General features: G+C 46.4%; 1 protein-coding gene and 1 long non-coding RNA gene across 11 annotated transcripts; one reads left to right on the top strand and one right to left on the bottom strand.

Moving 5' to 3' along the window:
* Window positions 1-1,201: 1,201 nt before the first annotated feature.
* LOC105484862 (uncharacterized) lies at window positions 1,202-27,782 on the bottom strand. 4 transcript variants are annotated; one of them, XR_011613390.1, is made up of 7 exons: window positions 26,540-27,782; window positions 25,807-25,998; window positions 24,393-24,442; window positions 23,197-23,432; window positions 21,995-22,200; window positions 1,817-2,991; window positions 1,202-1,737 (listed from the first exon to the last, which is right to left on the bottom strand). It is a non-coding gene; the product is annotated as an uncharacterized lncRNA (long non-coding RNA). The 4 variants fall into 4 exon arrangements; XR_989254.2 differs by adding an exon at window positions 22,835-22,883 and having other exon boundaries at window positions 1,202-2,991; window positions 26,540-27,779; XR_011613399.1 differs by having other exon boundaries at window positions 1,203-2,023; window positions 2,917-2,991; window positions 26,540-27,777.
* Window positions 10,224-26,431, top strand: LOC105484863 (Fc alpha and mu receptor). 7 transcript variants are annotated; one of them, XM_071079449.1, is made up of 9 exons: window positions 10,224-10,418; window positions 11,105-11,207; window positions 14,261-14,391; window positions 17,351-17,411; window positions 18,529-18,672; window positions 21,819-22,157; window positions 23,148-23,919; window positions 24,532-24,650; window positions 25,842-26,431. In XM_071079449.1, the coding sequence occupies exons 3-9, from the start codon at window positions 14,353-14,355 to the stop codon at window positions 26,000-26,002; spliced, it is 1,635 nt and encodes a 544-aa protein (XP_070935550.1). In that variant the 5' UTR covers window positions 10,224-10,418; window positions 11,105-11,207; window positions 14,261-14,352; the 3' UTR covers window positions 26,003-26,431. The 7 variants fall into 7 exon arrangements, with proteins under 7 accessions (XP_070935550.1, XP_070935544.1, XP_070935559.1 ...); XM_071079443.1 differs by having other exon boundaries at window positions 14,223-14,391; XM_071079458.1 differs by lacking the exons at window positions 10,224-10,418; window positions 11,105-11,207 and adding an exon at window positions 13,789-14,177 and having other exon boundaries at window positions 25,847-25,933.

The raw sequence follows: 27,782 nt of genomic DNA, 5'->3' as shown, positions 1-27,782 counted from the left end.
TTGAATTGATGGCATCCAGAGCTTCATGGGGAGCGAAGAACCATCAAAAATAGGGGAGTTCCTATTTCATTTTCTAGGCTATCTTGAGAACATTGAAAAAAAAAAAAGTGAGAGGATTTTCAGCTGGCCAGAGAACTCATCAGAACAGATTATTGACCATTGATCGGAGAAGAATATGAAATATGATGTTAGTGAAGCCCTCACCATTGAGGAAGGAAGAAGTTCCTTCTAATCCTGGGATTAGGATCTGGGTGAGTGAGGGAGAAAAGAGGGGCAAAGGGTGACCTGAAATGTTCTGGCTCCCTTCCTCACCCCAGGATGGAACATTAACAAGAGGTGTTACAGGGCAGGAGGGTGCATCTTGGATAAAACCACACCCAAGATAAATTTGGGAGAGTCTAAGAACTTCAGGAGCTGCTGTCCTTCACAGACTGGGCAGAGCTTGGGAAAACCATAGACCTTGTAAAGAAACCCTCCACCACTGGGAATGCTGCTTCCAACATGATCCAAGAAAGGGGAACTAGCAATCACAGGCACGTGCTGAGGGCAGTCTTCAAGGGATCACACACAACAGCGTGTTGGAGAGAAAGCAATCTAGAGTTTTCCGGCACCCCACTGAGATGCATGATAGCTGAGAGAGCGGAAAAGACCCAAGTTCCTAAGGAAGCTCAGAGTATATGGAGCTCTTGTCACCAGAGGCAATGGCAAGGACCCGTGTGTGTGCATGGTGGGTGGCAGATGCCACTATGATGCCCGCGAACCAGATCAAACTAGTGGCATCTTCATCATCAAGCAGAATGAGGGACATTTCAGCACAGGGTAGGGAGGACCAAGGACATCTGAGCAATACCACTGCACCCAGACACCATCCTGAGAAGGGGTAGGGGAGATCCCTTCGAGCTGTCTAAAGTCTAAGCTTTGAATTGGCTGCTTTACCTAAAACAGATCTGAGCAATGGAGATTAACTTTCCATTAATTGGTACATTTAAATATCTTGCCAATTCACCTCATCCCTGCTACCAACAGAAATTAGCACCCACACTAAACAATTATAAGACAAAAATTTTACTTTTATTTTTCCATATCTGAGTAATATGTCAATTTTGAAAGCACCAAGTGCGCGCGCGCACACACACACACACACACACACACACACACAGAGAGAGAGAGAGAGAGAGAGAGAGAGAGAGAGAGAGAGAGAGAGTTAGGCCCTTTCTGGGCTTTTTGTTCCTTTATTGATTTAAAATGCACCGTTAAAGTCAGAACAAAGCTTTACATGTTTTTGGTGTATGTTGTGTTCAAAGGCAATGTAGAAAGACACTCTTTTCTTTTAGTAGGCATAGTTGGAAATTCATTCTTCTTTGTGCCAGAGGAATTCAGAACTCTTTCATGTATTGTTAACTTTGCGTGAGGTGTGATGGCCACCATAGGTGGCACAGGAAGCTTCATGCTGAGAGTAAATGTAGCAAAGTAGAACATCTTGGAAAACTCATATTTATTCTTGGGAAAATCCTTGCACATCCTGTTGTTCCCTTGCATTCCCCAGGGGTGATCATATGTTTGCCTGGGACAATCTCGATTTACACCTGCTGCCCCAGAACAATTATTAGACGTGCCCCTTCACAGTGTCCTGATCTGAGGTCCCTGGTCATTCTAGCCATGGAGTCTTTCTGGCACAAGGTGGCAGCAGCTGCCCATAGTTGAAAACGTACTGTAGCTTGTGGGCCCTTCCAGTACCTGAGACAGAGAAAAGGGTCCATTCATTAACCCAGGACAGGCTTACAAATACACCACCAGACTAATGGAATGAGGTTACCTTAGAATACAAGGACTTCGAATACAGGATAATCTGGCCACCCCCTGCCATGAGGCAGGTCACACAACCCTTTTGGCAGCTGTGCCAAAAGCCATTCTCTGGATGGGGATTCTCTCAGCTGGTGAAGTTAGGCTTTTGTTCACAAATTTCAAGCAGCTCCTGGAGAGAAGGGAAGGGTCCACTCCCTGTAGTTTCTGAGATCCTCACCTACAAAGACATTCATCCTTGCTCTGAATGTGCAGACTGCTTGGATATGTTCACCTGGCGCACCAAGAAGGTGCTTGTTTTCCAAATGATACTGCAATTGTCAGCTCTTCTCTCTCTCTCTCTCTCTCTTTTTTGTTTTTTTTTCTTGTTATGGGTTGAAATGTGCCAACAAAAATATGGTGAAGTCCTAACACCTTGTCCCTCAGAATGACCTTATTTGGAAATAGGATCATTGAAGACGTAATTAAGATAAGGTGATACGGAGTAGGGAAGGCCCTTAATCCTGTATGATATCCTTATAAGAAAAGGAGAAGACAGAGATACATGGGGAAGATGGCCATGTGAAGCCAGCGGCAGACTGGAGTGATGTTGTCATATGCCAAGGAATGCCTGGAGATACCAAATCCTGGAAGAAGCAAGGAGGGGTCCTCCCCTAGATGCTTCAGAGGGACCATGGCCTTGCCCGCACCTTGATTTCAGACTTCTAGCTCCAGAGCTATGAGAATAGATTTGTGCTGTTTTAAGTCACCCAGTTTATAGTGCTTAGTTATGACAGCCCTAGGAAACCAATGTGCTCCCATCTCACACTTTCTGACCCCCATGCATTACTTATCCATTGCTGCATACCAAGACTACCATAGAGTCAGCAGCCTAGGACAACACACATTTCTCTCCTGCTTTCTTTTGGTCAACAGTCCTGGCATAGCTTTGGGTCCTCTGCAAGCCTTCAGTCAAGGTGTCAGCCAGGTCTGGGTTTGCATCTAAGAGCTCAACTTGGGAAAAATCCACTTCCAAGTTCACGTGATGATTGGTAGGATTCAGGTCCCGGTGGGTGACCAGACTGAAAGCCTCAGTTTCTTGCTATGTGCCAAAGGCTGCCCTCCATTCCTTACCATATGACTCTCTCCACTGAGCAGCTCACAACATGACAGCCAACTTCAACAAAGCCAGCAAGGGACAGAGTCTTCCTGCAAGAGATGGGCATTACAATCTTCTCATTCTGTATTTAACCACAAAAGTGACTTCTCATCACCTTTGATGTATTCTACTGGTTAAATGTAAGTCACAGGTCTCACCAACACCCAAGAAAGGGACTACACAGGGGCATAAACACCAGGAAGTGGGGACCACAGGAGCCACACCCCACAAGGAGGAAGGACAGCAAATTCCTCAGGGATTAGGTTTTCACGCTGAACTTCCAGGGGCTCAAATCTCTGTGCTCTCTCCCCAGTCACTGTCTCCCCACACATCCAAGAGATGAAAGATTATTTTTCCTTACCCTTTCACAAATTAAGTGCAACTTCTCACTGCTCTGTGGAGTGACCCTTTTCCCAACTTTCCTGCTCTTTCCCTGGGACAGGAGCAGAGTGGAAAAGCAAAAACAGGCTGACCCAAGGCAAGGACAGGCTGTGTTCTCCCACAGTCCAATAAGCGTTATCTTGCTTTGCAGGGCGGGAGAGGAAATGAACCACTGCTTATGCTCATCCACTTTTTCTTTGCCTCTGCTGGTCTGCTGCTGGGCTCCGGCATCAGTCCCATTTTAGGGAACCCATAGTGCTCTCCTAATAATCCATGTCTCTTCATTTCCCCACTGTCCTTTGCAGGTAAGTTGGGTCCATGTGACTAATTCAGGCTAATTGACAGTGGAAGTTTGGTGTAACAATTTTGGGATGAAGCTAGTGTACCTCCTCCCTCCCTTCCTTCCCTGACTCAGTACATTTGGAGGCCAAGTGTTAAGAGGGCAGTGCCACAAGACAGAGGGAGCTTGGTCCCTGAGAGGTGGTTTGGAGAGCCCTCGCCATGCCCCACAGGACTTCATAGCTTATCACATCTGTTTGAATTTCTTTATCAGCCCCCAGTCAAGCTGTTGCAAAGAAAAGCTCAGCCAAGCACATCTAAATCATCTCAAACCTGCACTAGGATAGCGAGATCTGCCAGGGCCATTTTTCATAGTGACACTAGCTCTTGACTCTGTTCTTTACCCCCTTAAAGCTATGTGACCTTAGAGAAATTATTTAGCCTCTGTGTCACGGTTTCCAGACTTGTAGTATAGAGTTCTACTAGTAACTTCTCATAAGAGTAAATGAGTAAAACCATGTAGATCAGTGGAATTGTTCCTGGCTCGTCACTGCTTTCCAGCTGGGGTGTAGGACACACTCTGTAAAGCCCATCTTCAGCGCTGTTAGCCCAGGCCTCTGGGGCTTCTCCTCAGCCCACCTGTTCCCAAAACAAGTCTCAATTTATTTCTTTTGTCTTTCCCCAATTCCCTCTTTCAGGCTGTTACCTTCCTTTCCTTAACACTAGAGGGTGCTTCAAGTCAGGCACCATCTAAAAACAGATTCTCCCTCTGAGTCCAGTCAGCAGCTGGTGGGTGCTGGGCAGTTGGCCAAACTTGGAGCGTATCACTTAGAACTGGGAGATGGGCTTCTCACCATCAGAATGACCAAGAATGATCAACCAACCTTAAGGTCACATAGCACATTCTCCTATTCCAGAATGATCCCCGATTGCTTCCTTAGAGCCCTATTCTTTCCCTTCCTAATACCTACCAATACTTCTAAATCACTTATATTGTATATACTTCTTGCTATGCTAATTGGGTTAATGTTCCTCTCCCCCAGCAGACTATCAATCAAGGAATGTGTCTGTTTTGTTCACTATCCCTTTCCAGAACCCAGCAAAGTGCCTGGTGCATAGTACCTTCTTGATAAATACTTGAAGGCTCATTAAATTAAACCCCCTATCTTTTCCCATTCTCTACCCCACCACCCCCTCACTCCTCAACACCAGAGTAATCAACCTGACCTTGTGCTACTTATCACTGCCATCCCAACCTTATCACCTTTGGCTGTTGTCACAGTTTCTTAAAAGGTTTTCATTTTTCCGAATGTTTTCCTTCTAGTACATTTTGTCTACCGCCACTACCCTGCTCAAAAAAACCATTACCTACAGGCTCAATTCCCAGAGGCTTTCAAGACACATTGACAAACAAATTCATCTAGAAGGAACAACTCAGATGGTGAGAAGAGGCTGAACTTCCCTGAGGCTCCAGAATTCTTATCCATATGATAGGGGTAGTAATACCATCTGACTTATGGGGTGATTGCAATGCTTAAATGCGATAGTGGCAGGCATGGGCACTGGCAGAAAATAGACATTGTAATAAAGGATGGCCATTTGCATCAATAATATTCTATGATTTTAGTTCAAAGGAATGAGAAATGTTTAGGTTGATAAAATAAAAACTTCAGCTGAATTAAATCTGAAGGAGTTTCATTGAGCAATGAACGATTTGTGAATCGAGCAGCCTCCTGAGCCAGAATAGGTTCAGAGATTCCAGCACCGCCACGTGGTGGAAGATTTGTGGACAGAAAAAGGAAAATAACATACAAGGAAACGGAAGTGAGTTACAGAAACAACTGGATTGGTTACCGCTCAGCGTTTGCCTTATTTGAACACGGTTCAAACAGTTGACCACATTTAATTGGTCAAAAGTCAGTAATTGGCACAAGTGTAGGCTACGGTCTGTTTACACTTCCACTTGTTAGAGTTCACAATGTATAGAGAAACCCTTAGGCCAAATTTAAAATATGTAAGGAGGCAGCTTTAGGCTAAACTTGATTTAACAAAGTGAACAAACAGAAGACTCTGGAGAACTATTTCAAAGGCTACTGAGAGAAGCGGGAATAGATTTAATCCTATATTTCTCCTTTCAGAAGATGTAAGTAGTGCCAATAGGTAGGAATTAAAAGAAATTAGATTTTTCTCAGTTAGAAATTCCTAAAAATTAGAAATATTTGAAAATGGACTTGACTTGAGTTCCCTGTCCCTGAGATAACCAAACTAAGACTGAATGCCTACTTTTAAAAGAAGTCTCTGAAAATACTGTTTATTGAGTAGAGACTTGAATTAGGTCACTTCTAAGGTCTCCTACTTTATGATTCTATGACAATGTAGGATTACATGAGAATGCTTTCCTAATGTCTTTGGGCCATTAATTTCTCTCACTCTTTGGAGGTTTTATTTTTTTGAATATGTGAGACCTGCTTTGATATTTGAGTTTTCCCATTCCTTCCCAATTAGGTACTAAATTTTTTGAGGACAGTAACCGTGTATATATGTCTTACTATACTCCCTAATATTCCTAGCACTGTGATCTGTGGGTGCCTGATAAAGATTTGTTAAAGAGAAAGGAAGGGCTTCCTTTTAGACAGGAAAACTCCCATGCCAAAGTAGGTAGAACTGCAAGATCCCTTTCTCTTCTGTCTTTCAAAATGAAGCTCAGCTTCATGAATTGAACAGTTAGGAAGGAGATGACTCCAGGAACACTGGGGATCCTACATGTCAGAGTGGAACTTCATCATTTCCTAGGGCATTCTTGTGTAGGATCCATTTTAAAAAGTGAATAAAAGATCAAGGGTAGTGATCTCTGAAGATAGTAAGATATTTTGCCTTCTTAAATTAAGCAATTTTGTCAATGTAGTGCTTAAACAGCATTTATTTATAACTTAGCAAACTTAAATCAAGATGAAATTCTTCATCATTATGAAGCCTGTCCCATTGCAGCAAATCTGGAGATTTGATTTTTTCAGTATTTGGTAGGAAAATGATCCTTGGGCACCCCCTTGTTACTGGCTTCTGTGTGATTTGAGGCAAGTTGGGCAAGGCACACAACAATCTCTCTACAAAGGAAGGTTGCTCTGCCCTTTCTATTTCATGGACACTTACAGGCTTAAGTCTAAAGGCAATGGAGACATTTGGAGGGCATTTGGACTCTGGAACTTGGGTGGGAACATTCGAGTAGATGAACCCCAAATGTTGTACTCCCACATTGTTTTAAATCTTCTGATCCTGCAGGGTTTGCCCACCTGTCCCTATTAAGAGCTAACTACTCTCTCCCTTCCCAATTCTCCCTCCCCCACCTTACTCGAAGACAATACACAGGCCTCTCCCCACCATCTCTGCTCCTTGTAACTAGGCTTATAACTAGGGGTATGTGCTGGGTCTGATAATGGAAGAAAAGACCTCAAATGAGCTGCTAGTCCTAGCCAGCCTACACCAGCAAAAGTCAGAGGAGTTCATGCAGGACTGGATCCTGAAGATGCCGGATCAAGGGGCCGGGAGCATCAGGTAGGACAAGGAAGAGTGTACTGATTTGGGATCACTCTCCAGAGATACAGGATTTGACACCCTAGCAAGGACCCCAGGAGGTGATGTGACCTGGCTGCTCAAATGGCTCCTGAAAGCAGGGAGAAAGTGATGGCCCAAGCTTGATGTGATTGAAATGCCAGCACTACCCCAGCAGACAGTAGAGGTAGAAATAAAAAAGCTCAGGGAAGTCAGCATGCTGAGTGGATACACCATGAGGCTGGAAGGCCTACCAGATGATTCTGTTCTATAAGAAGGGCCAGAGACTATACCATTTACAAAACCCAAAAGAAATGATCTAGTGAGAAGGAAAATAGCATGACTGAAAAGATCAGTTGGAAATCTCCTCGATAAGCCAGGATTGATGGTTGGAAAAGTAGGCAGAGAATTTTTTTTTCTTTTTTTTTGAGACAGAGTCTCACTCTGTTGCCCAGGCTGGAGAGCAGTGGTGAAATCTCAGCTCAATGCAACCTCCACCTCCCTGGTTCAAGCAATTCCCCTGCCTCAGCCTCCCGAGTATCTGAGATTACAGGTGCATACCACCATGCCTGGCTAATTTTTTTTGTATTTTTAGTAGAGATGGGGTTTCGCCAGTTGGCCAGACTGGTCTTGAATTCCTGACCTCAGGCAATCCACCCCTCTTGACCTCCCAAAGTTCTGGGATTACAGGCATGAGCCACTGCGACCGACCAGGTAGAGAATTTGACTCAGTGATACCAATGGTGACGATAGGCCCAGCGCCAAAGAAACCAGGTGGTGGCACTTAACTGCAGAAGCCAGGTGGCTGAAGTTATTACAATGCGCAGTGGGGTTGGATTGGCAGCCAAGAAGATCTGACCCACAGAATTAAGGAGATGATTAAAGGAACACAGCACCCATAGAGGCAAAATAGATACTCGACCAACAAGAATGTTTCTTAGCTTAGACCACTAGAAGAAGTCAAGGATGGATAATAAGGAGTCTGAAAGCAGTAGCCCCAATACAGTGTCATGATCCTTTGGCCTTTTCTGAATCTGAACCAGTTTTCAGAGTTGGACTCAGTCAGGTCTCTGGAAGAAAGAATCGTGCAACACCCCGGTAAACATACAGAGTAACGATTCCATAAGCCCTTCCCAAAGGGACCCAGGGTCATTTACCTGGGTAACTGTACCAAACTGGCATGTTGCCCAGAGAATCAAAGCATCCTCGTGGCTACTGTTCTAACTAGTGGGACATGTGGGAGCCATATAATAAGTAAAGTCCTGGTCAAGGTCCAACTTACACCCAGTGGTAATTTCTGCAGTCTCTGAATGTATAATTGGGATTCATATACTTGCTACTTGGATCATTGGATCCTAGGACTGTGGGCTCAGAACTATCACAGTAGGACCAAGTGAAGCCTCTGAAACTGCCCCATCCCCAGCCAAGATATAAAAACAATATCATGTGTTGGGAGTAATTCTGGATATTAATATCACCCATAAAAATCGAAAGGATACGGCCGGGCACAGTGGCTCAAGCCTGTAATCCCAGCACTTTGGGAGGCCAAGACGGGCGGATCACGAGGTCAGGAGATCGAGAGCATCCTGGCTAACACAGTGAAACCCCATCTCTACTAAAAAATACAAAAAACTAGCCGGGCGAGGTGGCAGGCGCCTATCGTCTCAGCTACTCGGGAGGCTGAGGCAGGAGAATGGCGTGAACCCGGGAGGCGGAGCTTGCAGTGAGCTGAGATCCAGCCACTGCACTCCAGCCTGGGCGACAGAGTGAGACTCCGTCTCAAAAAAAAAAAAAAAAATCGAAAGGATACAAGAATGGCCGTTCCCATGATATCTCAATTTAATTCAATAGTTGTCCCCTGCAGAAACCAAGTGGACCCTGCAGGATGACAGTAAATGACCACACACTTAACAAAAGAGTAACCCCATTTTCAGCCACTGTGTCTGTTTACCTGCTACAAGCAGATTGGCAAAGCCTCATGTACGTGGTATGCAGCCTTGATTTGGTGAATGCATTCTTTGCTATTCCCTTCAGAGAAGAGAGTTAGAAACCAACTGCATCTACACAGGTGAGTAACAATACATATTTATATTTTTGCCCCAGGGCTATGTTAACTCCCCTGTCCTCTGCCATAATATAGTCCAAAGGAATCAACATCATCTAGATATCCTTAAAAATGTCACATTGACCCATTATTTGATGCTCTCATGCTAGTCAGGCCACATGAACAAGAGGTGGCTATATTTTGGAGGCCTTCGTAAGACATGTGGATCAGAGGATGGAGGCGAACCTATGAAGATTCAGGGACCTGTCACATGGTAATATTTTTAGGAGTCCAGTGATAAAGAGCCTGCCAAGAAACCTCATCCGAAGTAAAGACAAGGTACACCTTGTCTTACACCTTGCGCCTCCTACCACAGTGAAGGAATCAGCACATCTGACAGGCCTCTTTGATTCTGGAGGCAGCATACTCCACAGCTGGAAATACTGCTCTGGCACCTAGTGACATGAAAGGCTTCTACCTTTGAGTGGGGCCCAGAGCAGGAAAAGCCTCTGCAGCGGGTCCAGGCTTAGCTGTAAGCAGCCCTGCACTCACTAGTGTGGGAGGTCTCGGTGGTGCAAAAAGATGCTGTGCGGAGCTTATGGCAAGCCCTAGTGGAAGAATCACTCCCTAGTCACGTGGTCCCCTAAGATTCTTTTGCAAGGCCATGGCATCTGCAGGGGAGCATCACGTGCCTTTTGAAAAACAACTCCTAGTATGACACCGAGTCCTAGTTGAGACACAGTACTGAACACAGGACACCAAATGAGTATACGTCTGGAACTACCCATCATGAGCTAAGAGTTATTACACCCACCAAGTCATAAAGTCAGGCAGATCCAGCAGCAATTCATCATGACTTATAAGCACTTTAGCTGGGATCAAGCACAAGGACCTGAAAGCACAGCAAGCTGCATAAGCAGGCAGCCCAGACCCTCATAATAACTACCACTGTTACACAAGTGCCCCACCCAGGGCTCATAAGGGGCCACAGAAGAGCATACTTGATAGCTAATGGCAGACAGGGGAAAAACCCAAGCTTTGTTTATAGATGAGTTGGTTTGGTTCAGGTCGAAAGTGGATAGTAGGTGTACTGCAAGGAATGGTCTTAAAAGACAGAGTCAGGAGAAAGTCCATCCAAGGGACAGAGCTTGGACAGTGCACCTGGTCATCTATTTTGTGTGAAAGGAGAAATGACCTGATGTGAGAATACATACAGAGTGAAAGGTGGGGGTAATGGAACATGGAGGGACAAGGGAGTGGGCAGGATGTGTGAAGATCTTTGTATCACATGCTAATGCTCACCAGAGAGAATCCACCATGGAAGAACCACTAACTGCCAAGTAGACAGGATGGCTTGGTCTTCTGACATCAGCCAGCTTCAGCCATTGGCCACCCTGGTGCTAACACAGTGTACACATTAAGGAAGGTGCACTATCAGAAGAATGAAGGCTATGCATGGGCCCAGCAAACAGTATAGGCTCCCACTAATCAACACTGAGTTAGTTACTATTGCTATCAAACATTCAACCTGCCAGCAACAGAGATGAACACCAAGCCCCCACAAATAGCACCATTCTTTGAGAAGACGGAGACCAATAGCCTCCTTAGTGGCAAGTTAACTTTTTGGGGGTCCTTTCCATCCTACGAGGACCAGTGATTCATTATCATAGGAGAATGTGTATTCAAAATAGCATCCTAACTGAATAATCTTAATCAGTAAGAAACATATTCATTTCCATTCTCAGACTCAAGTCACTCCAGAAAGATTATGCTAAGAGGTGCTGATCATGTTCTCCAACAACAATTCATACCAACATTCTAGAATGAGCTACAGCTCAAGTCTTAGGCTAAAATGCTCCCATCTATGAAATAATCTCCTGGGATTCTTTACTCTGTGCTTTTGCCAACAGCCTGTACATGAACTTAAACTGTCTCAGCACTCAACTAACTGCCTTTGGAATGCCTCCTGTGTTTAGGCATTGAATATTGTTGAACTGCCAGCTTTGCTATCAGGTAAGTGGTGGTTGAGGTTATAAAAGCTTGCTAAATGCCATTATAAAATGATTATTTGTGCTATACAAATACTTTCTTCCGTTGTCATTTGGAGGAGTGACAAGTCTCATAGTTCACCTTCCTTTGTGAATTTCTAAGTAAGTAACCAAGGACTTGTATGAATGCAGGTGTTTTTAAATGATGTTTTCTTCAATACTTAGTATTCTACCTGAGCCAGGAGGGACCATGTGTCTTTCCAGCAGACAACAAGGGTAGAAAAAGCTTACAAAGTGGGTACAGCAGGCAGAAAGCTGCCATAACACATAAGGAGGAGGATAAGCATTGACTACCAAGGAAAGGGACAGGATTGGGTGAGCCACGTGGGAACCTAAAGCACCTCTGTCCACTGCTCTTCATTACACACTAGAAAGCACATTTTGGAGAGGAAAGAGATCCATATGGATTGTTTTACAGCACAAGTAGCTTTCCTTTCTTGGGTTAGTTTTCTGTTTGCTGGTTTTTACTCTCATGTGTGTATGTTTAACGAAGTCATTTGCTAACTGGGGGATTGGAGGTGGGAACTGGAGGACAGGGAATGGACAAAGCTCTTCCCAGATCTGACATCTGGTCAAGCCTGATTCCAGAGTCTAGGGCCTAAAATCAGAAGGTTATAGTGTCATATATCTATGTAAAGGAACCCCTGGGGCTTTGTACTGCATAAGAAAATTCAATTGTATCCCCAAGAGAAGCAGCCAGTATGGAGTTTTCTCCTCCATAAAGCTTCAGAGAAGGGACATCATGGCTCTGAGAAAGTGCTCTGGAAACTGGACCAGTGCATTACAATTAATTGTACTTTACTATAATTTTTGGTTTCTGTAATCAAAAAGTCTTCAAAGTGTTCGAAAGTAGATAAAACAGAAAAATATGCCCTTAAGGATGCAAATGGCAGCAACATTTACAAAATGGTGAAAATTTGACAAACGTTTACTTAAGAATATAAATTTAATTCAGAAGTGTCCTTAGACAAATTGATGAATTTTTAATCTTTCAAATGTGAAAATAATGGAAAGGAAAAGGAATAAAGGAAGGAAGGGAAGGAGGGAGGGAGAGGACCCTTGAATAGATGAAAACCATCAAAGGAATTTTTTTCTTTTGAGAGTTCGATCATGATAAGACACCTGCTCGCTTTGCTACAAGCCAAGCTAATAATATTCTCAGCTAATGTTTAATGAAAATTAACTGCATACTAAGAACTTTGAATTATATGGATTATCACATTTGATCCACATAATAACTTTATGAGATAGGTGCTATTTTCTCCTCCCATGTCATTTTCCCAGTAAAAAGTAGAACTGAGATCTTAACTGAGAGGAGGGGGGAGTCTGACTCCAGAGTCTATGTGATCAAACATGACACTATACTGCTCCAAGAGGAGTGGAAGGGGAGAACCTAGCCAGGGAGGCATTAGCTACCTCTCTACCACCTACAAGAAGGTCACTCATTTCTGGAAACGAGTCTCGGAAGGCAAGTCCACTATATACAGTTCTTCGGGTCGTGAGCTGCTCGAGAGTGCCATTACTAAGGAGAGACCACTCACATTGTAGATGTATTTTAACTAATATGAGAGGCTATAGATGGAGGTGAAGATCTGGAGCTGTAGCACTGGAAGCTGCTGACCAAGTCCTGGGAGAGCAGCATAGACTGCTGTGCACGCAGTTACCAGCACACACAAGTGCACAATTGTCCTGTCATGGCCGAACTCCAAGCACCCATAGAGTTGTTTCTCTTCCTCTGCTATTGCTTTCAGTGACTCAGTTTCTACCCCCCAATCTGCCTTCAAATTTGGAAGGGGAATCGCACGAATACATGCTGCCATCTATGGCTATGGCAAATTGCACAACAATATACCAACTGAATTTATTCTTAAGAAAGAGTTGCCGGGCGCAGTGGCTCAAGCCTGTAATCCAGCACTTTGGGAGGCCGAGACGGGCGGATCACGAGGTCAGGAGATCGAGACCATCCTGGCTAACACGGTGAAACCCCGTCTCTACTAAAAAATACAAAAAACTAGCCGGGCGAGGTGGCGGGCGCCTGTAGTCCCAGCTACTTGGGAGGATGAGGCAGGAGGATGGCATAAACCTGGGGGGCAGAGCTTGCAGTGAGCTGAGATCTGGCCACTGCACTCCAGCCTGGGCGACAGAGCGAGACTCCGTCTCAAAAAAAAAAAAAAAAAAAGAAAGAGTTGCCCTTTCTAAATGGCTCAGAGGTGCCATATTATCATATCTATGAGGGGTCCTAGTGAAGGTCCCAAATTACAGCTTGCAGCACCCTCATCCCCTTGTGCCCATTCATTGTTGAGTGCTTCAGCTGTACAAGCCATTTTAATGTCAGTTTCAGACCAACAGAGATTGGAAGATCACATCTTTTACAAGGAAAAAAACCCCATAAACTATTTTCCAAATGGAAATATTGGGGTATTTTTCAAGTATGTCATCTATTTGGGTAAGCCACACTTCTCAGTGTCTTCTTTCCATGAAGATCGTCTCATTTACTGTGTTATGCTTTGTCCGGAACATGAATTAGTAACCATCAGCTCATGCAGCTCTGAAGTCAGTGATCCAAGCTGCCCAAAGTGCTTCTCTATGAGAGTTGGAGGGGCCAGGTCAGCTGAAGGGCACCAGCTGCCAGACAAATGGTAGGGGAATTCCTCTCTTGAATTTTGAATTTTCCCTGCCCTCCTGCCCAAGTTGTTGCATCACTTGTCTGGGAGATGCCTGAATGGGCTGGTAAGCTGGGGCACCCTAAATAGTCTGAGACCCTGGACTGGAGGGGACACAAGAGGAGGAAGGACATGGATCACTGTTTTCTTTCTTGAAGCTACTGTTACCACCCTTGGAAAAGTTCTTCAGGAATAAGTGACAGTATGAATGACAAGGGATTAGGACTGGCTTCCTCTTATAAATAATAAAATCCAAAAAGAAGTGACTTGAGGTGAGTGACAGAGCTATGCCTTACACCCCAACCTTCTGTTGCTAGCTCCAGCTGCTTTCCACCATACCACCTTGACTTCTCAGTCTCCAGGTTTAAAGAAGAGCAACTAGAAGACGTCCAAACACCTGCATCTCATAAGAAGAAAAGTCCACCTGGATCTTGTTTCTGGACTGAGATGGATGGAGAGGCCACACTGAAGCTCAGAGAACAAAAGGTGAAATGAGGCTTTCTCCTGGAGGTTGGGATCTTGCCTCTGAATGTGGGGGGTGAACTGCAGTCATAGCTGTCACACATGCTCTTCAGTGCCCTTCCCAGAGCAGGTGGGCTTCTTCCCAGGAGGCCAGTTAAGGGTTCTAGGGTCCAGAACATAAGGGCTCCCTCTCAGTTCCCTATTATTCTGCTCACACCCACCAGAGTGCATGGTTCCTTAGAAGTCCTGGATAATTTAGAACCAAAAAAACGTTACAAAGAGAAGAAACATGGAGAACATGTGGGCAAAGCTCTTCTTTCATAGAGGAGAGGAACAGAACATTGGCCAAGTTATTGCAGCAGCCTCAGGCTGCTGCAGCCCCTCCTGAGTCCTGGTTCTGTGCTCTCTCCTCTATACCACACTGACTCCTTCCCTTCTTATCTGCTGCCCAGGGGATGTGGGGAGGGGATAGGAATGAACTGGGGCTCAGAGGGCCAGTAGGCATCTGGGAAGTCACACAGTAGCCTGTGCTGAAGCTGAGGTGAGGTGCATGCCCTTCCCAGCAAGACGAGAGGGACAAGAGAGTACCCTCATGTGGTCTCATCCCCTAAAATGCAGTGGGCAGTAACAGAAGCCTGTGGCCCCAGGCTACTGATTATGGCCCCCTGTCTCCTGGAGAAAGGATTTCTGAAGGTCATTGGCAGAGAGGGTGACTTGGAGACATTCCGTTGAATATTATCCTTCCAGCCTCCAATCAAAGCTGATAATTCCCTGGAAACATTTTATCTTATACTCCTGCTTCCTCATTGCCCCATGGAACCGGCTTTTCTTCCTGAAGCCCAGAGATTGCTGCACCGGTGGCTTCAGAGGAACTGGATGGTGTGATGCAGAGACTTTGGCCCCAACACATGCTGCATCAGCACTTAGTGCTTTAGAAAAATTTGCCCAGCGGGTGTCTAGGTGCCAGCCCCAGAATCAGCCAGGACTTGGTGAATATTAATCAAATTATGAATTAGGTGCAAGAACACCCTGGGAGAGTCTCCGAGTGGGGACAGGAAGCTCTGTAAGGCAGGGAAGGGTCTGAGACTGCCATCGCAGTGCCCAAGCTAGGGGACTTGCTAGAGGGAAGGCACAGAAACATGCATAAAGAGCCTATCGACTTTTAAAGATCTGGCCACCCTTGGGACTCAAACTGGATAGAGCAGGGAAAGGCCTCAGTGGAGAGGGCTGGGCAGAGTCAAGCTGAGGTGACAACTTGCCAAGTCTCATTGCAGGAAAACAAGATCAGGGCCACCCCATGGACTCTCTACTTTTCTCTTCTGTCCCCTCTCTTCCCTTTTCCCTTCTTTCACCTCCTACCTCTCCTTTTCTCTCCCCTTTCTCCTACTTCCTTTGCCTCTTCTTTTCCCCTCTTCCCTGTTTTCCTCTTGGTGATTCCCTCCTGCACAGCCTGTGTCCCAAACTGGCCAGTGGCTTTGCATGGCTTAAACTGTTTGGGGAGTGAGGGGGTTTCTGCCCATGGGCCAAACCATTGACTGTTAGCACCTGTCCTCAACAGTAGTGAGGAACATAACAGAGTAGGAAGAAAACTCACTGGCTAACTTTAGTTTGCTTTTTAAAAAATCTATAGGTCCCAGAAACAGAAGCAGTAGATAGATTCAAAGAGTAGATTTTTAATCAATCAAAAAGCATCCATGAATACCCTCTAGGGAATACAAAAGAAGTATAACGTACAATCTCTGTCTTTTTTTTTTTTTTTTTTTTGAGACAGAGTCTTGCTCTGTCACCCAAGTGGGAGTGCAGTGGCATGGGCTCACTGCAACCTCCACCTTCTGGGTTCAAGCAATTCTGCTGCTTTAGTCTTCTGAGTAGCTGGGATTATAGGTGCGTGCCACCACATCGGGCTAACTTTTGTATTTTTAGTAAAGACGGGGTTTTACCATGTTGGTCAGGCTGGTCTTGAACTCCTAACCTCGTGAGCCACCCACCTCAGCCTCCCAAAGTGCTGGGATTTCAGGCGTGAGCCACTGTACCCAGCCACAATCTGTCTTTTTCATCAGCAAGTGGTGAAAGACCTTTGAGTAGTGATCAGTATGGTGTCCATTAAAAGAGGAGGGTTACTGTTCACAATAGCTGTGCATTTCACATCTACAATGTGCTAGATCCCCTTTCAGAGCATGATGGGAGAGAGATGAAACACAAAGCCGTACCCTCTGGAAGCTCCCCAGGCCAGTGGGAGAGACCAGAGAGGGGTGAAGGTCAGTGTGGATCGGGGGACAGAGAGGGCTTTCTAGAAGTTGTGGAGAAGAAACAGAATAGCACCCTAGTGCAGAGAGCTGCTTGGTCTGAGATTTAATTTTTAACTCCTTGTTACTGACCAGAGGCACACTAACAGTGAAACAGAAATCTTCCCTTGAAAAAACCAATTCCCCTTCTGTGAACAGGAAGTGGCGAGGAGAGGAACAGAAGTGGACTACTCCAGGCTCATTGCTGGCACTTTACCACAATCTCACTTAAGCTGTGAAACAACAACCCCATGCAGATTCCTTCATTCCCCTGAAAAGGAATCGAATCCCTGAGACTAACTTTCCAAAGTCCCACAATTCCAACTAGAGTTTAGACTTCAAATGTGGCCTTTCCATTACACGGTGCTCCCACAAACTCAGAGCTCCAGGCTGGCAAGTGGGTGCCCGGGCTAGAATCCTACAGAGGGAGTTTCACCTCTTCTGAACACAGAACCCTTAAGGGTAAGGGACATTTTAGCCTCGTGGACGTGACCAAAATGTGCATGCTTAGGAGGCTAAGGATAAAGTCATGCTTTCTCAGGGAGGGAAGTGCTTGTCTTAGTCTCAGATATCTGCAACCCAGCCTCTGCGCCGAGCAAACCGAGATCCCAAAGCGAGAAGATGCTTGTTCTTTCAAGTCCCCACTGCCCTCACCCAGCTTCTCTCAGGCCTCTTTTCATTTAGAGTGTTTTTTGCAGGTTGCCAACAGGAGGGCAGGATGGAAAATGCCTTTCTTCCTCATACTGTGCCTGCTACAAGGTGAGTCCCAAACCCAGATCAGGTTCAGGGCTTACAAAACCAGACCTGAGTCTTCCAGGCTGCCCTAAAGTTCCTCACAGGCTGGTATGGTAAAACTGTCCAGGTATAAACCATGCTTAGATGACAAATGGCAAATAGATGCTTAATAAGTAATGACTGAATAAATTAATGAATGAAAGAAAATTCTATGATAATACCAAAAAAAAGGATTAACAACTGGCTTAAAAACAAATCAGAGTTTTAATGAATCAAAGGTAGCCAGTAAGTCTGGGCACAGTGGCTCACACCTATACTCCCAGCACTTTGGCAGGCCAAGGCAGGCAGATCACAAGGTCAGGGGTTCGAGACCAGCCTGACCAACATGGTAAAATCCTGTCTCTACTAAAAATACAGAAATTAGCTGGGCATGGTGGCACGCACCTGTAGTCCCAGCTACTTGGGAGGCTGAGGCAGAAGAATCGCTTGAATCCGGGAGGCTGAGGTTGCAGTGAGCTGAGATTGTGCCACAGTACTCCAGCCTGGGCAACAGAGCGAGACTCCATCTCAAAAGAAAAACAAAAACAAAAAAAAAGCAGCCAATATTTGAGTAAGCACTCTGTGTGATAAAATCACGCCACCTTTTTAACCTCCTGCTGTCCCTTTTAAAATTTTTCAGTAACAGCAGGCTTCCCCTGCCCCCAAATGACAACTCAGGCAGGCCCATGATTTTTCTGCTAAGTAACAGTCCTAAATTAATTGCTTTAAGTCTCAAACGTTCTAAATTTGATCATTTAAAGTTTCCAGTTAAATGCTTTGGTCAGCACTTTAATCTTCATTTAAAGGTATACTCCCTCATCCCCACAAGGCCTGCAGTCCAGGAAGGGGGTGTGGTTGCTGCCTTCCCACTTCCCCACCCCCCTCTCCTCCCCCTCTAGGCAGCTGCTGCCTGAGACCCTAGCAAGGTGGTAGCAGTGGGAGGGAGAAGCTGCAGGAGGGCAGGCAGCTCTTACTTGATGGATGGCCTGGAGCTATCTGGCCTGGCAGGGGTTTGGAGCTGGCTGTTTGCTTCTTCCTCTGTGGGTGCCTTTCTGGACACATGGATAGCTCCCTGATGACCCACCTCCTTCCTTTGCTGCAGGTTCTTCTTTCGCCCTTCCACAAAAAAGACCCCATCCGAGATGGCTGTGGGAGGGCTCTCTCCCCTCCAGGACCCATCTCCGGACCATGGGAACACTCAGGCCTTCGTCATCCCTCTGCTGGAGGGAGGAGAGCTCCTTTGCAGGTACAACCTCTACCCTCCCTTTGTTCAACCATGGACCTCAGACCTCTCAGGGTCTCTCAGATCAAGTCAGGCTCCCTACAGCTATAGGGAGCCCTAGCCTCTCCTAATGGAAGCCATAGCAATAGACAATTGCTGAGTAACAATGATGAGATGAGAGCCAGGGCACCCACCTCCACGGATGAGCAGAGAATTGGCATCAGGGCCCCCAGGTGGGTACACATTGACCCTAAAATGCTGGCCTGGTCTTGAATTCTTATGGTAGTTAATATAAAATTTCCCAAACCTTAATTATTATTTATAACAAAGAGCTACTGATCAGTGATCTATCAAATGAATCCTTAAGGTATTGGTTCTTAACTTTGGTATTAATAGAAAATTATGTGCATTGCAAGGGTCGATTAAGGGTTCTTAATCAGCTTTCTACTGTAAAGTCAGACCACCCCATCCTGCTGATTAATGGAACCATGCTCCTCTCAAATGTGCCACATGCAGATCAGGAGAATCCCTGAAATCCGGGGTATGCACACTTTATCAGGGCATCATCACTGTTGTCCTGAAATGGTCCTTGTTTGTCATTGTGAATGTTGCAAATATTCACAACTCGGTAAATTTAAATGGTAATTTAACTTTCCCATTAGTGGCATGGTTTGGGTTGTGTTGTTTAATTAAACTTACAGTGAGTATCAGTACAACCATAACATTCATGACCTCTACTCTTCCGGTAATTAGACCTGAGTACACACATAATAGGCAGGGTAGGTTTCCCGGGCTTGTGCATTCACACAGGACCCCATACTCAGAAGGTACTCGGCTTAATGCTCTGCTGTTGCCATGTTGAAATTCCTAATAACTTTTGAACAAGAAGTCCTGCATTTTCATTTTGCTCTGGCACCCGCAAACTACTTAACCGTTCCTGGTAATAGGATTATATTAGGCCATTTTTACAGTGCTATAAAGAAATACCTGACACTGAGTAATTTATACAGAAAAGAAGCATACTTTTGCTCATGGTTCTGCAAGCTGTACAGGAAGCATGGTGCCGGTATCTGCTTGGCTTCTGGTGAGGCTTTAGGGAGCGTTTGCTCATGGGGGAGGCAAAACAGGAGCAGCACAGCACATAGCGAGAGAGGGAGCAAGAGAAGGGGTGAGGGGAGGCCCCAGATCTCATGTAAACTGAGAAATAACTCATTTAGCACCAAGGGGATGGTGCTAAACCATTCATGATGGATGCCCCCACGACTCAATCACCTCCCACCAGGCCCCACCCTCAACATTGGGAAACACATTTCAGCATGAGATTTGGAGGGGACAAACATCCAAACCAAATCAAGGATATTAAACTGCACTTTCTGGGGTTTAGAGGTCCTAAAGACAGAACAAACTGATAGGTGCCAGGCATCCACATCCTACCACAAGATGCTGAACCACATGTCCAGGGCTGTAGAAAGACACCATAGAGCTAGTCCCAGCAACAGCCCCGCGGGAATCTGTCCAGGCCAAATGAGGGAAGGAGAGAATCATCAGCGGCTGCAGAGCTCACTGTGTCAGAGAGATGTCCCTGTGTTGTGGTCCCCTCCACTTGTCCCAGGGGACAGGAGACATCACTTTTTCCTCACTTTAAGCCAAGTAAGAGAAGGAACTTCCAGAAAGTCACTCAACAAGTTTGCTCTTTGTCCCAGATTTCTTCTGACCGCAGGACGCAGGCGTGCTTCCTGTGTTAAATGCAGGGCCTCCACCTAGAGGGCCACCCAGAGGGGACTATGACCACAGAGCAGGGCAGATAGCCAGAAGTCATAGGCTTGTGGGTGGTGGCCACCAAAGGCCAGCAGAAGAACATGCAGTTTTCATAAGGAGAAAACGACAGCCATATATGTTAAAAATATATCTGGTAGGCAAAAAAGAAGCAGCCTTGGTCATCTGCCATGCCCAGAAAGCACCAAGGGCAGATCACAACTGTCTCATTCACCTCTCCTCTCCCCACTCTACCCAACCCTGCAGGGACCCCCAAACAGAAGCTTTGAATAGGGGAAGGGGTAGAGCAAAGCAAGAGACTCCAACCATGCCCCCCTCCTCCATGACAGACTCCAAGCCCAGCTGGGAGAAAGGAAAAGGTTTTGACTGGGCAAGAGATTGGAGTTGTAATCTTTCATTGGACTGGACTGGATGTGTAAGTTTAGACTAAGTGGGGCTTTTTGTTATCCAGGAGAGATTATGAAAGCTACTATACATGAGATTGTGCCTGAGATTTCATCAAGGATCAGAGATGTCCATGGAGAAGATATGAAGAGGCAGTGAGAGAAAGAATAAACTTTGTTTCTGCTTGCACCCCATCACATTTAAGTCATCCAGGAAGCTGGCCATATATGTGGTTCAACTACGAATTGTCCTTATGCCTGTTGCCAAGCAGACATATTCACAGTACTGCTCATCTGTGCTTATATGGTGGCATTTGGTTGTTTCTGTTTCTATGGAAAAGTGACTAGTGTGAAGAATTTTACAACCACTGGTCCAGACAGGTACCCAGCAAGCAGAACGGGATTCTTGTGTTTCAGGGCTCCTCGTCTTTTGCACATGAAAGATACACTGATATATTCTTACTGTTTAGCATCTCTCTTTTACATCCCATGCAAACCAGAGTCCTTCTATCAGGGAATCATCACTGGTGTCCTGAAAGGGTCCTTGTTTATAATTGTGAATATTTTTGTATTTTAATGATAAATTATCATTTAATGTTATCGTCGGTGGCATCGTTTGGACGGTGTTGTCTAAATCTACAGTGAGGAGTGACTGAGTGAGTGAGTGTCAGATGTTGCCTCAGCCCTCATACATGTGCTTAGATAGCATCATTTTAAACATCTGCATTGGAGCACAGGGGAACCATGCTCTGGATGGACCAGGATAGCACAGGATAAGTGTTAGCTAAATAGTGGGTAAGATTATGATGACATTTTCATCTTCCATACCTCGGGGCAACATCGGCTTTCCCAATGGCTGAGTTCTGCCATTTCTATATTGATTCTGCTCCATGTTCACAGTGGCATTTTCTGACCTGACCTCTAATTCTGGCAGAGTTCAGAGCTCGTGACTCCCCAAACAGTGACTATGCTCACCACTCCCTCTCCTTTGACTTCCTTCTCTTTCTACAGCTCCAAATGCATTGAAGGGCTCAAGGCTGGTGTCTGGGGAGCCTGGAGGAGCTGTCACCATCCGCTGCCATTATGCCCCCTCATCTGTCAACAGGCACCAAAGGAAGTACTGGTGCCGTCTGGGGCCCCCAAGATGGATCTGCCAGACCATTGTGTCCACCAGCCACTACACTCACCATCGCTATCGTGACCGTGTGGCCCTCACAGACTTTCCACAGAGAGGCCTGTTTGTGGTGAGGCTGTCCCAACTGTCCCCGGATGACATCGGATGCTACCTCTGCGGCATTGGAAGTGAAAATGCCATGCTGTTCTTAAGCATGAATCTGACCATCTCTGCAGGTACGAGCTGATGGCTGATGGGTCAAGCTTGGTGAAGCACATTCTAGGAAGGAGGAAGTGCAAGAGAAGGCTCAGAGACCTAGAAGGGCTTGAAACATTAGGGAAGTACAATGAAAAGCTGGGGCAAGGCAAAGACTTTAAGAAGTAGGCTTTCATTTCAGAAGAAGGCTACCTTCAAAAGAAAGGGAGATTTTAGGAAAAACTTCCCCCAGTGAATGCATGTACACTCTCCCACCCGAGTCCCCCAAATGTCATGAAATATATATTTGGAGATGGCTCCAAGAATGGGATAATGTGGCTTCTTAGGATCCTGATAGCTACATGTTCAGACATGCAGAGAAGCGGCAGGACTGCAGAGGAGGTGTGACAGGCAGGACGAAAGAATTGCAACTGAGCTGTCCCTCATGCAGACTCTTGCTGAGCCCCTCAGCAGGCATCTGACAGATCCCAGGCCTAGGCCCTCTGTGGCAGGTTCTGGTTGTTGATCCCAAGTCAGGCACCCAGAGCATAGGAAGGGCATCCAGGCTGTGAAAGGCCACTTGGCAGAGGAGACAGCATGACAGGAGGCAGCCTGAGAGCAGGTTAATTCTAGTAGATGCTGCTCTCCAGCCGCCTGCTGCAACCGGCTGCTCTGCTAGAACTGCAGTGTTTCTTTTGTCTTTTTTGAAGACCAGTACCTGCTGGAAGATGGGCCTCTGGAGAAAGCAGCTTGGGGGTTCAAGACAGCTGGATAGAAAACATGTGAGCATGGGAAAAGGAAATAGGAATAAACATGTCAGTGTCTGCCACAGACTAGAGAATGCCTGCCACAGATAATGGATAATGAAAAATTTTCCTATTTTTTATTTTATCCATCCTATTGGTCAAAGACTGCATCTCTTAGTGAGGTTGCATTCCACTTAGCAGACATGTGAAACCTGGTGTCCTTTGCCAAAACCAGTAGGCCGCCTGCCAGCCTTCCCATGTGGCCTCCCTCTGCTCTCCACACAGGTCCCTCCAGCACCCTCCCCACAGCCACTCCAGCTGTTGGGGAGCTCACCATGCGATCCTATGGAACAGCATTTCCGGTGGCCAATAGATGGATCCCAGGAACCACCCAGACCTCAGGACAGGGGACAGCATGGGACACAGTTGCTTCAACTCCAGGAACCAGCATGACCACAGCTTCAGCTGAGGGAAGCCAAACCCCAGGAGCAACGAGGCTAGCAGCTCCAGGGACAGGCAGCTGGGCGGAGGGTTCCGTCAAAGTACCAGCTCCCATTCCAGAGAGTCCAGCTGCAAAAAGCAGAAGCATGTCCGGTACAACAGAAGGTGTTTGGGGGGGCACCAGAAGCTCAGTGACAAACGGGGTGAGAGCCAGCAAGGACAGGAGGGAGATGACAACTACCAAGGCTGATAGGCCAAAGGAGGACACAGAGGGGGTCAGGATCACTCTTGATGTGGCCAAAAATGTCCTAGGAACCATTAGGCCACCAGCTCTGGTCTCAGAAACTCTGGCCTGGGAAATCCTCCCACAAGCAACGCCAGTTTCTAAGCAACAATCTCTGGGCTACGTTGGAGAAACAACTCCAGCTGTAGGCTTGTGGACCTTGGGAACTCCAGCTGCAGGTGTGTGGACCAGCATAGAGGCAGCATCTGGGGAAGGAAGTGCTGCAGGGGACCTAGATGCTGCCACTGGAGACAGAGGTCCCCAAGCAACGCTGAGCCAGGCCCCGGCAGTAGGACCCTGGAGGCCCCCTGGCAAGGAGTCCTCTGTGAAGAGGTAACCCCCAGGCACCTTCTCCCAGTCAGGGGGCCCCATATCTGTCTCATCCCCAGCATGCAAGGGAGGCCCCTCTCCCTCTGCTCACTTCTCTCTCTTTGTACCCACAAGACAGTGACGTACACATCAGACGCCCTCCCTCACTCAAGGGGCCTTGCTGTGAGAACGCTCCCTGTGGTTTTCAAGTGATATCTAAATGACAGAAAGACAATATTTAGGCTGGAATCTTCATTAGGACTTTCTGTTTTTAAAGATGAGGAATAGAAGCTCCAGAGAGAGGGGGTGTGGCACTGAAGCCACAAGGAAAGGTTGTAGCAGAGCCCATTGCTCAGGCTGGAGTCGCTGGCTCCCACCAAGTCCTCTTTCTCATTGGGAGACATCACAGGGCCCACACACAGATGGGTGGAAGAGGGAAAAGGATTTGGGTTTGGAAGCCTGAAGACAGAGATTCTAGTCCCAGCTCTGCCACTAACCTGCCATGGGAAACAGGGTTGCCCACTTGCTTTGGCCTCAGCTCCCCCACCTGTAAAATAAGGACATGGGCAAATGGTCTTTAATCTTCTGCCCGGCTCCAACCTCCTCTCTCCTGTGCTCTTTCCATCCCCACTCTAGTGCTTTTCCAGAAGAGAAGAGCAGCTCTCGGACCCTGGCTCCTGTCTCTACCATGCTGGCCCTGTTTATGCTTATGGCTCTGGTTCTATTGCAAAGGAAGCTCCGGAGAAGGAGGATCTGTGAGTTCAGTAGCCCCAAGGCTAAACAGAAGAGTTCTGGTTCCCACCTGACACCCTCAGGGCTGGGCAGGGGTAGAGTCCTGCCAGGACTTTTCAGTGTAGAAGAGCTAAATTCTAGCCTAAGCCATTTAACCACTCTTGTCCTAGGTTTCATTTCTTTCTTTCTTCCTTCCTTCCTTCCTTCCTTCCTTCCTTCCTTCCTTCCTTCCTTCCTTCCTTCCTTTCTTTCTCCTTCCTTTCTTTCTCTTTCTTTCTCCTTCCTTTCTTTCTTTCTTTCTTTCTTTCTTTTTCTCTCTCTCCTTCCTTCCTTCCTTCCTTCCTTCCTTCCTTCCTTCCTTCCTTCCTTCCTTCCTCCTTCCCTCCCTTCCTTCTTTCTTTCTTTTCTTTCTTTCTTTTTTTTTTTGATGGAGTCTTGTTCTGTCATCCAGGCTGGAGTACAGTGCTGCAATCTCGGCTCACTACAACCTCTGTCTCCCAGATTCAAGCAATTCTCCTGCCTCAGCCTCCCAAGTAGCTGGGACTACAGGCGTGTACCATCATGCCTGGCTAATTTTTGTATTTTTAGTAAAGATGGGGTTTCACCATGTTGGCCAGAACTCCAGACATTAAGTGATCCTCAGCCTCCCAAATTGCTGTGATTATAGGCGTGAGCCACCCTGCCCAAACTGCCTTGGTTTTTAACCAATAAAATCAGAAATTATCTCTGTACTTATGTGTCAATTACATCCCAGAGCATAAGGAGAAGCTCTTGGAGGATTACAAAGGCTGTGATGCCTATGTTAACCATAAGCCTCATAAGCAACCCTCACAGCAGAGAGCAGGAGTGCAAGGCCCAGATCTGGGATCAAACCTCGTATTTTCCCCCTTCTGCAAGGCCCTGCTAAAATTCTCTGAGAGCAATGTGCCCAGGTTTAAGTACTCTTAAAGTGACAGCTCTGTGATATGTAGACCTAGTAAAGAAAGGGTGAGATTTTCTGTCAGCAAGTGGAGGAGGCTAAGGTTCTCAGACCCAGGTCCCGAAGTCCAAGTCCTATCAGGGGGTAGGCTGGCTTAACCTAACCAACTAGGGCTCCATTGCTTCTGTGTCAGAAAGTTCTTGAAAACTTGCAGTGGGTGGGAGTGGTTCTTAGGAAATCAGAGTCAGTGCTGTCCTTACCCAGAACCCTCACAGTCTGGTCTGTGTCTCTGCAGCTCAGGAGGCAGAAAGGGTCACCCTAATTCAGATGACACATTTTCTGGAAGTGAACCTCCAACCAGACCAGCTGCCCCATGTGGAAAGAAAGATGCTCCAGGATGACTCTCTTCCTGCTGAGGCCAGCCTGACTGCCCCAGAGAGGAATCCAGGACCCTGAGGGACAGAAAGATGAACTGTTCAGTTACCATGGGAGGAGGACCAAGATCAAAGGCCTCCAGGACCCCAGCCTCTTTCCATCGTCCTTCCTCCACCTGTGGGAAGAGAAGGTGATGAAGCCGGGGCTCCACCCACGGAAGAAAGGCTGGCTGTCCTTGGGCCCAAGAAAGTCAAGCATTATCCACGTCCGAAGGTTACAAGATGACTCAAAGGAGACTTCAAGAAAGTTGTATGAAACACTGGAAGAGGTCACCTAGGAAAAGTGTGAAATTTCCATTCCTGAATGTTTGAAAATAGAAGAGGCTTCCAATAAGTGTGGAAAGTGACAAATCCTCTATCATCACTCCCAGCCCTTGCTGGGGGCCCCTTTTCTGACTATTGTTAGCACTCAGCCTCCCACTCACATTTAATTATAGTTAAGTGTACCAGCCTTGCCTTCTCAAGTAGATTCTAAGCTCCTTTAGGGCAGTAATTGCATTTTATCTGTCTCGTGATGTCCCCCAGAGAACTTCCAACTCAGTAGGACCCCAATAAATACCTGTGGCTGATTGACTGACTTGGGGGCTCAGTGGCCTCTGGGCACCCTGCCTCTGCAAGAGCTCTGGGTCCCCCGGGCATCTGTCCCTCCTTTTCAGGGTCCCTTAGATGACCCCACAGGCAGCTGGTTTCTACACTGAGACCAAAAGGGCAACCACCCATTCTTCACATCATCCCACCCCATTTGGACCCAGGCTCATTGTGACATAGACCTTTTGACCTGGCCAAGATTTTCTGGGATTTTCCTACATTCATGGAGGAGCAGGGTATTTTCAGTAGATTCTTGCCTTCTTCATAAAGCCCCTCTTGTTCAGCTGCTTATAAATCCTCGATATGGAAGACTATTGGTGAAGCTGGAAGATGGTTTTTGGGGGTGAGGTGGGAGACAAAAGAGAGGAATTTTATGTGGATTCTGCCCTGTAACTACATCACCTCATGCCTGTCAGGGAACTTTTGCTCCACCCTTGGCCCCACTGCCTTTCCAGGAATCACATCCACTCTTTTCTTTTGCCAGATCCACTGGCAAACTGTCTGGGCTCCATTGTTGGATGGAACAGCCTGAGCAGTGGAGGCAGAAAGGAAAGATAGGCTCCAATATCAAGCTGAGAATTGCCAGGTAGACATTTCCAGAAGGCTTAGCCCTCCCTTCTAAGCTGTCAGCAGCACAGAAATCCTTCAGTAATACCTCTTCATATCTGGTTCTGAACACAGATATTGTACTAAGAAAATCAAGGAGATGCAGGTTTCATGGCTTGTAAGAGAAACCTGTTGTTTTGGATAAGTAGGGAAGTTGCACATATCTAACCACATGGAATCACAGAATTTCAAAGCTAACAGATCTTTAGAGATTAACTAGTCTAAAGCCCTCATTCTAGAAGAGAGGGACATGAGGCCCAGCAGGGTTAAGTACAGGTGGGGGGCGCTTGTTTAAAGTCACCCAGTTAACCCAGTTAGTTATAGCACTGTGAGGACTAGCAAAGAGAACTCGTGACCGTGGTTCAGGGCCTTTTTCACTACACCATTGCTGAGCATTGTACCAAAGCAAAACTCATTGTCAAAAATCAAGGATACCACAGTCATCCCTCCAGACTATTTTCCTGTTCACTTTCTCGATGACCTGCCCCCAAAAATCCTGTAACGGAGATAGGACAGACATCATGGATCCCATTCAATCAATGAGGGAGCAGGCTCTGCAAGGTGTGTACTTCAGCTAAGGCCACTCAGAGCAGCCCACCTTCGCAGCT

This window comes from Macaca nemestrina, chromosome 1 (genome assembly GCF_043159975.1).
Source record: "Macaca nemestrina isolate mMacNem1 chromosome 1, mMacNem.hap1, whole genome shotgun sequence".
NCBI classification, from domain to species: domain Eukaryota; kingdom Metazoa; phylum Chordata; class Mammalia; order Primates; family Cercopithecidae; genus Macaca; species Macaca nemestrina.
The sequence above is the reverse complement of the archived record's forward strand: the minus strand, read 5'-3'. Positions and strand labels throughout refer to the sequence as shown.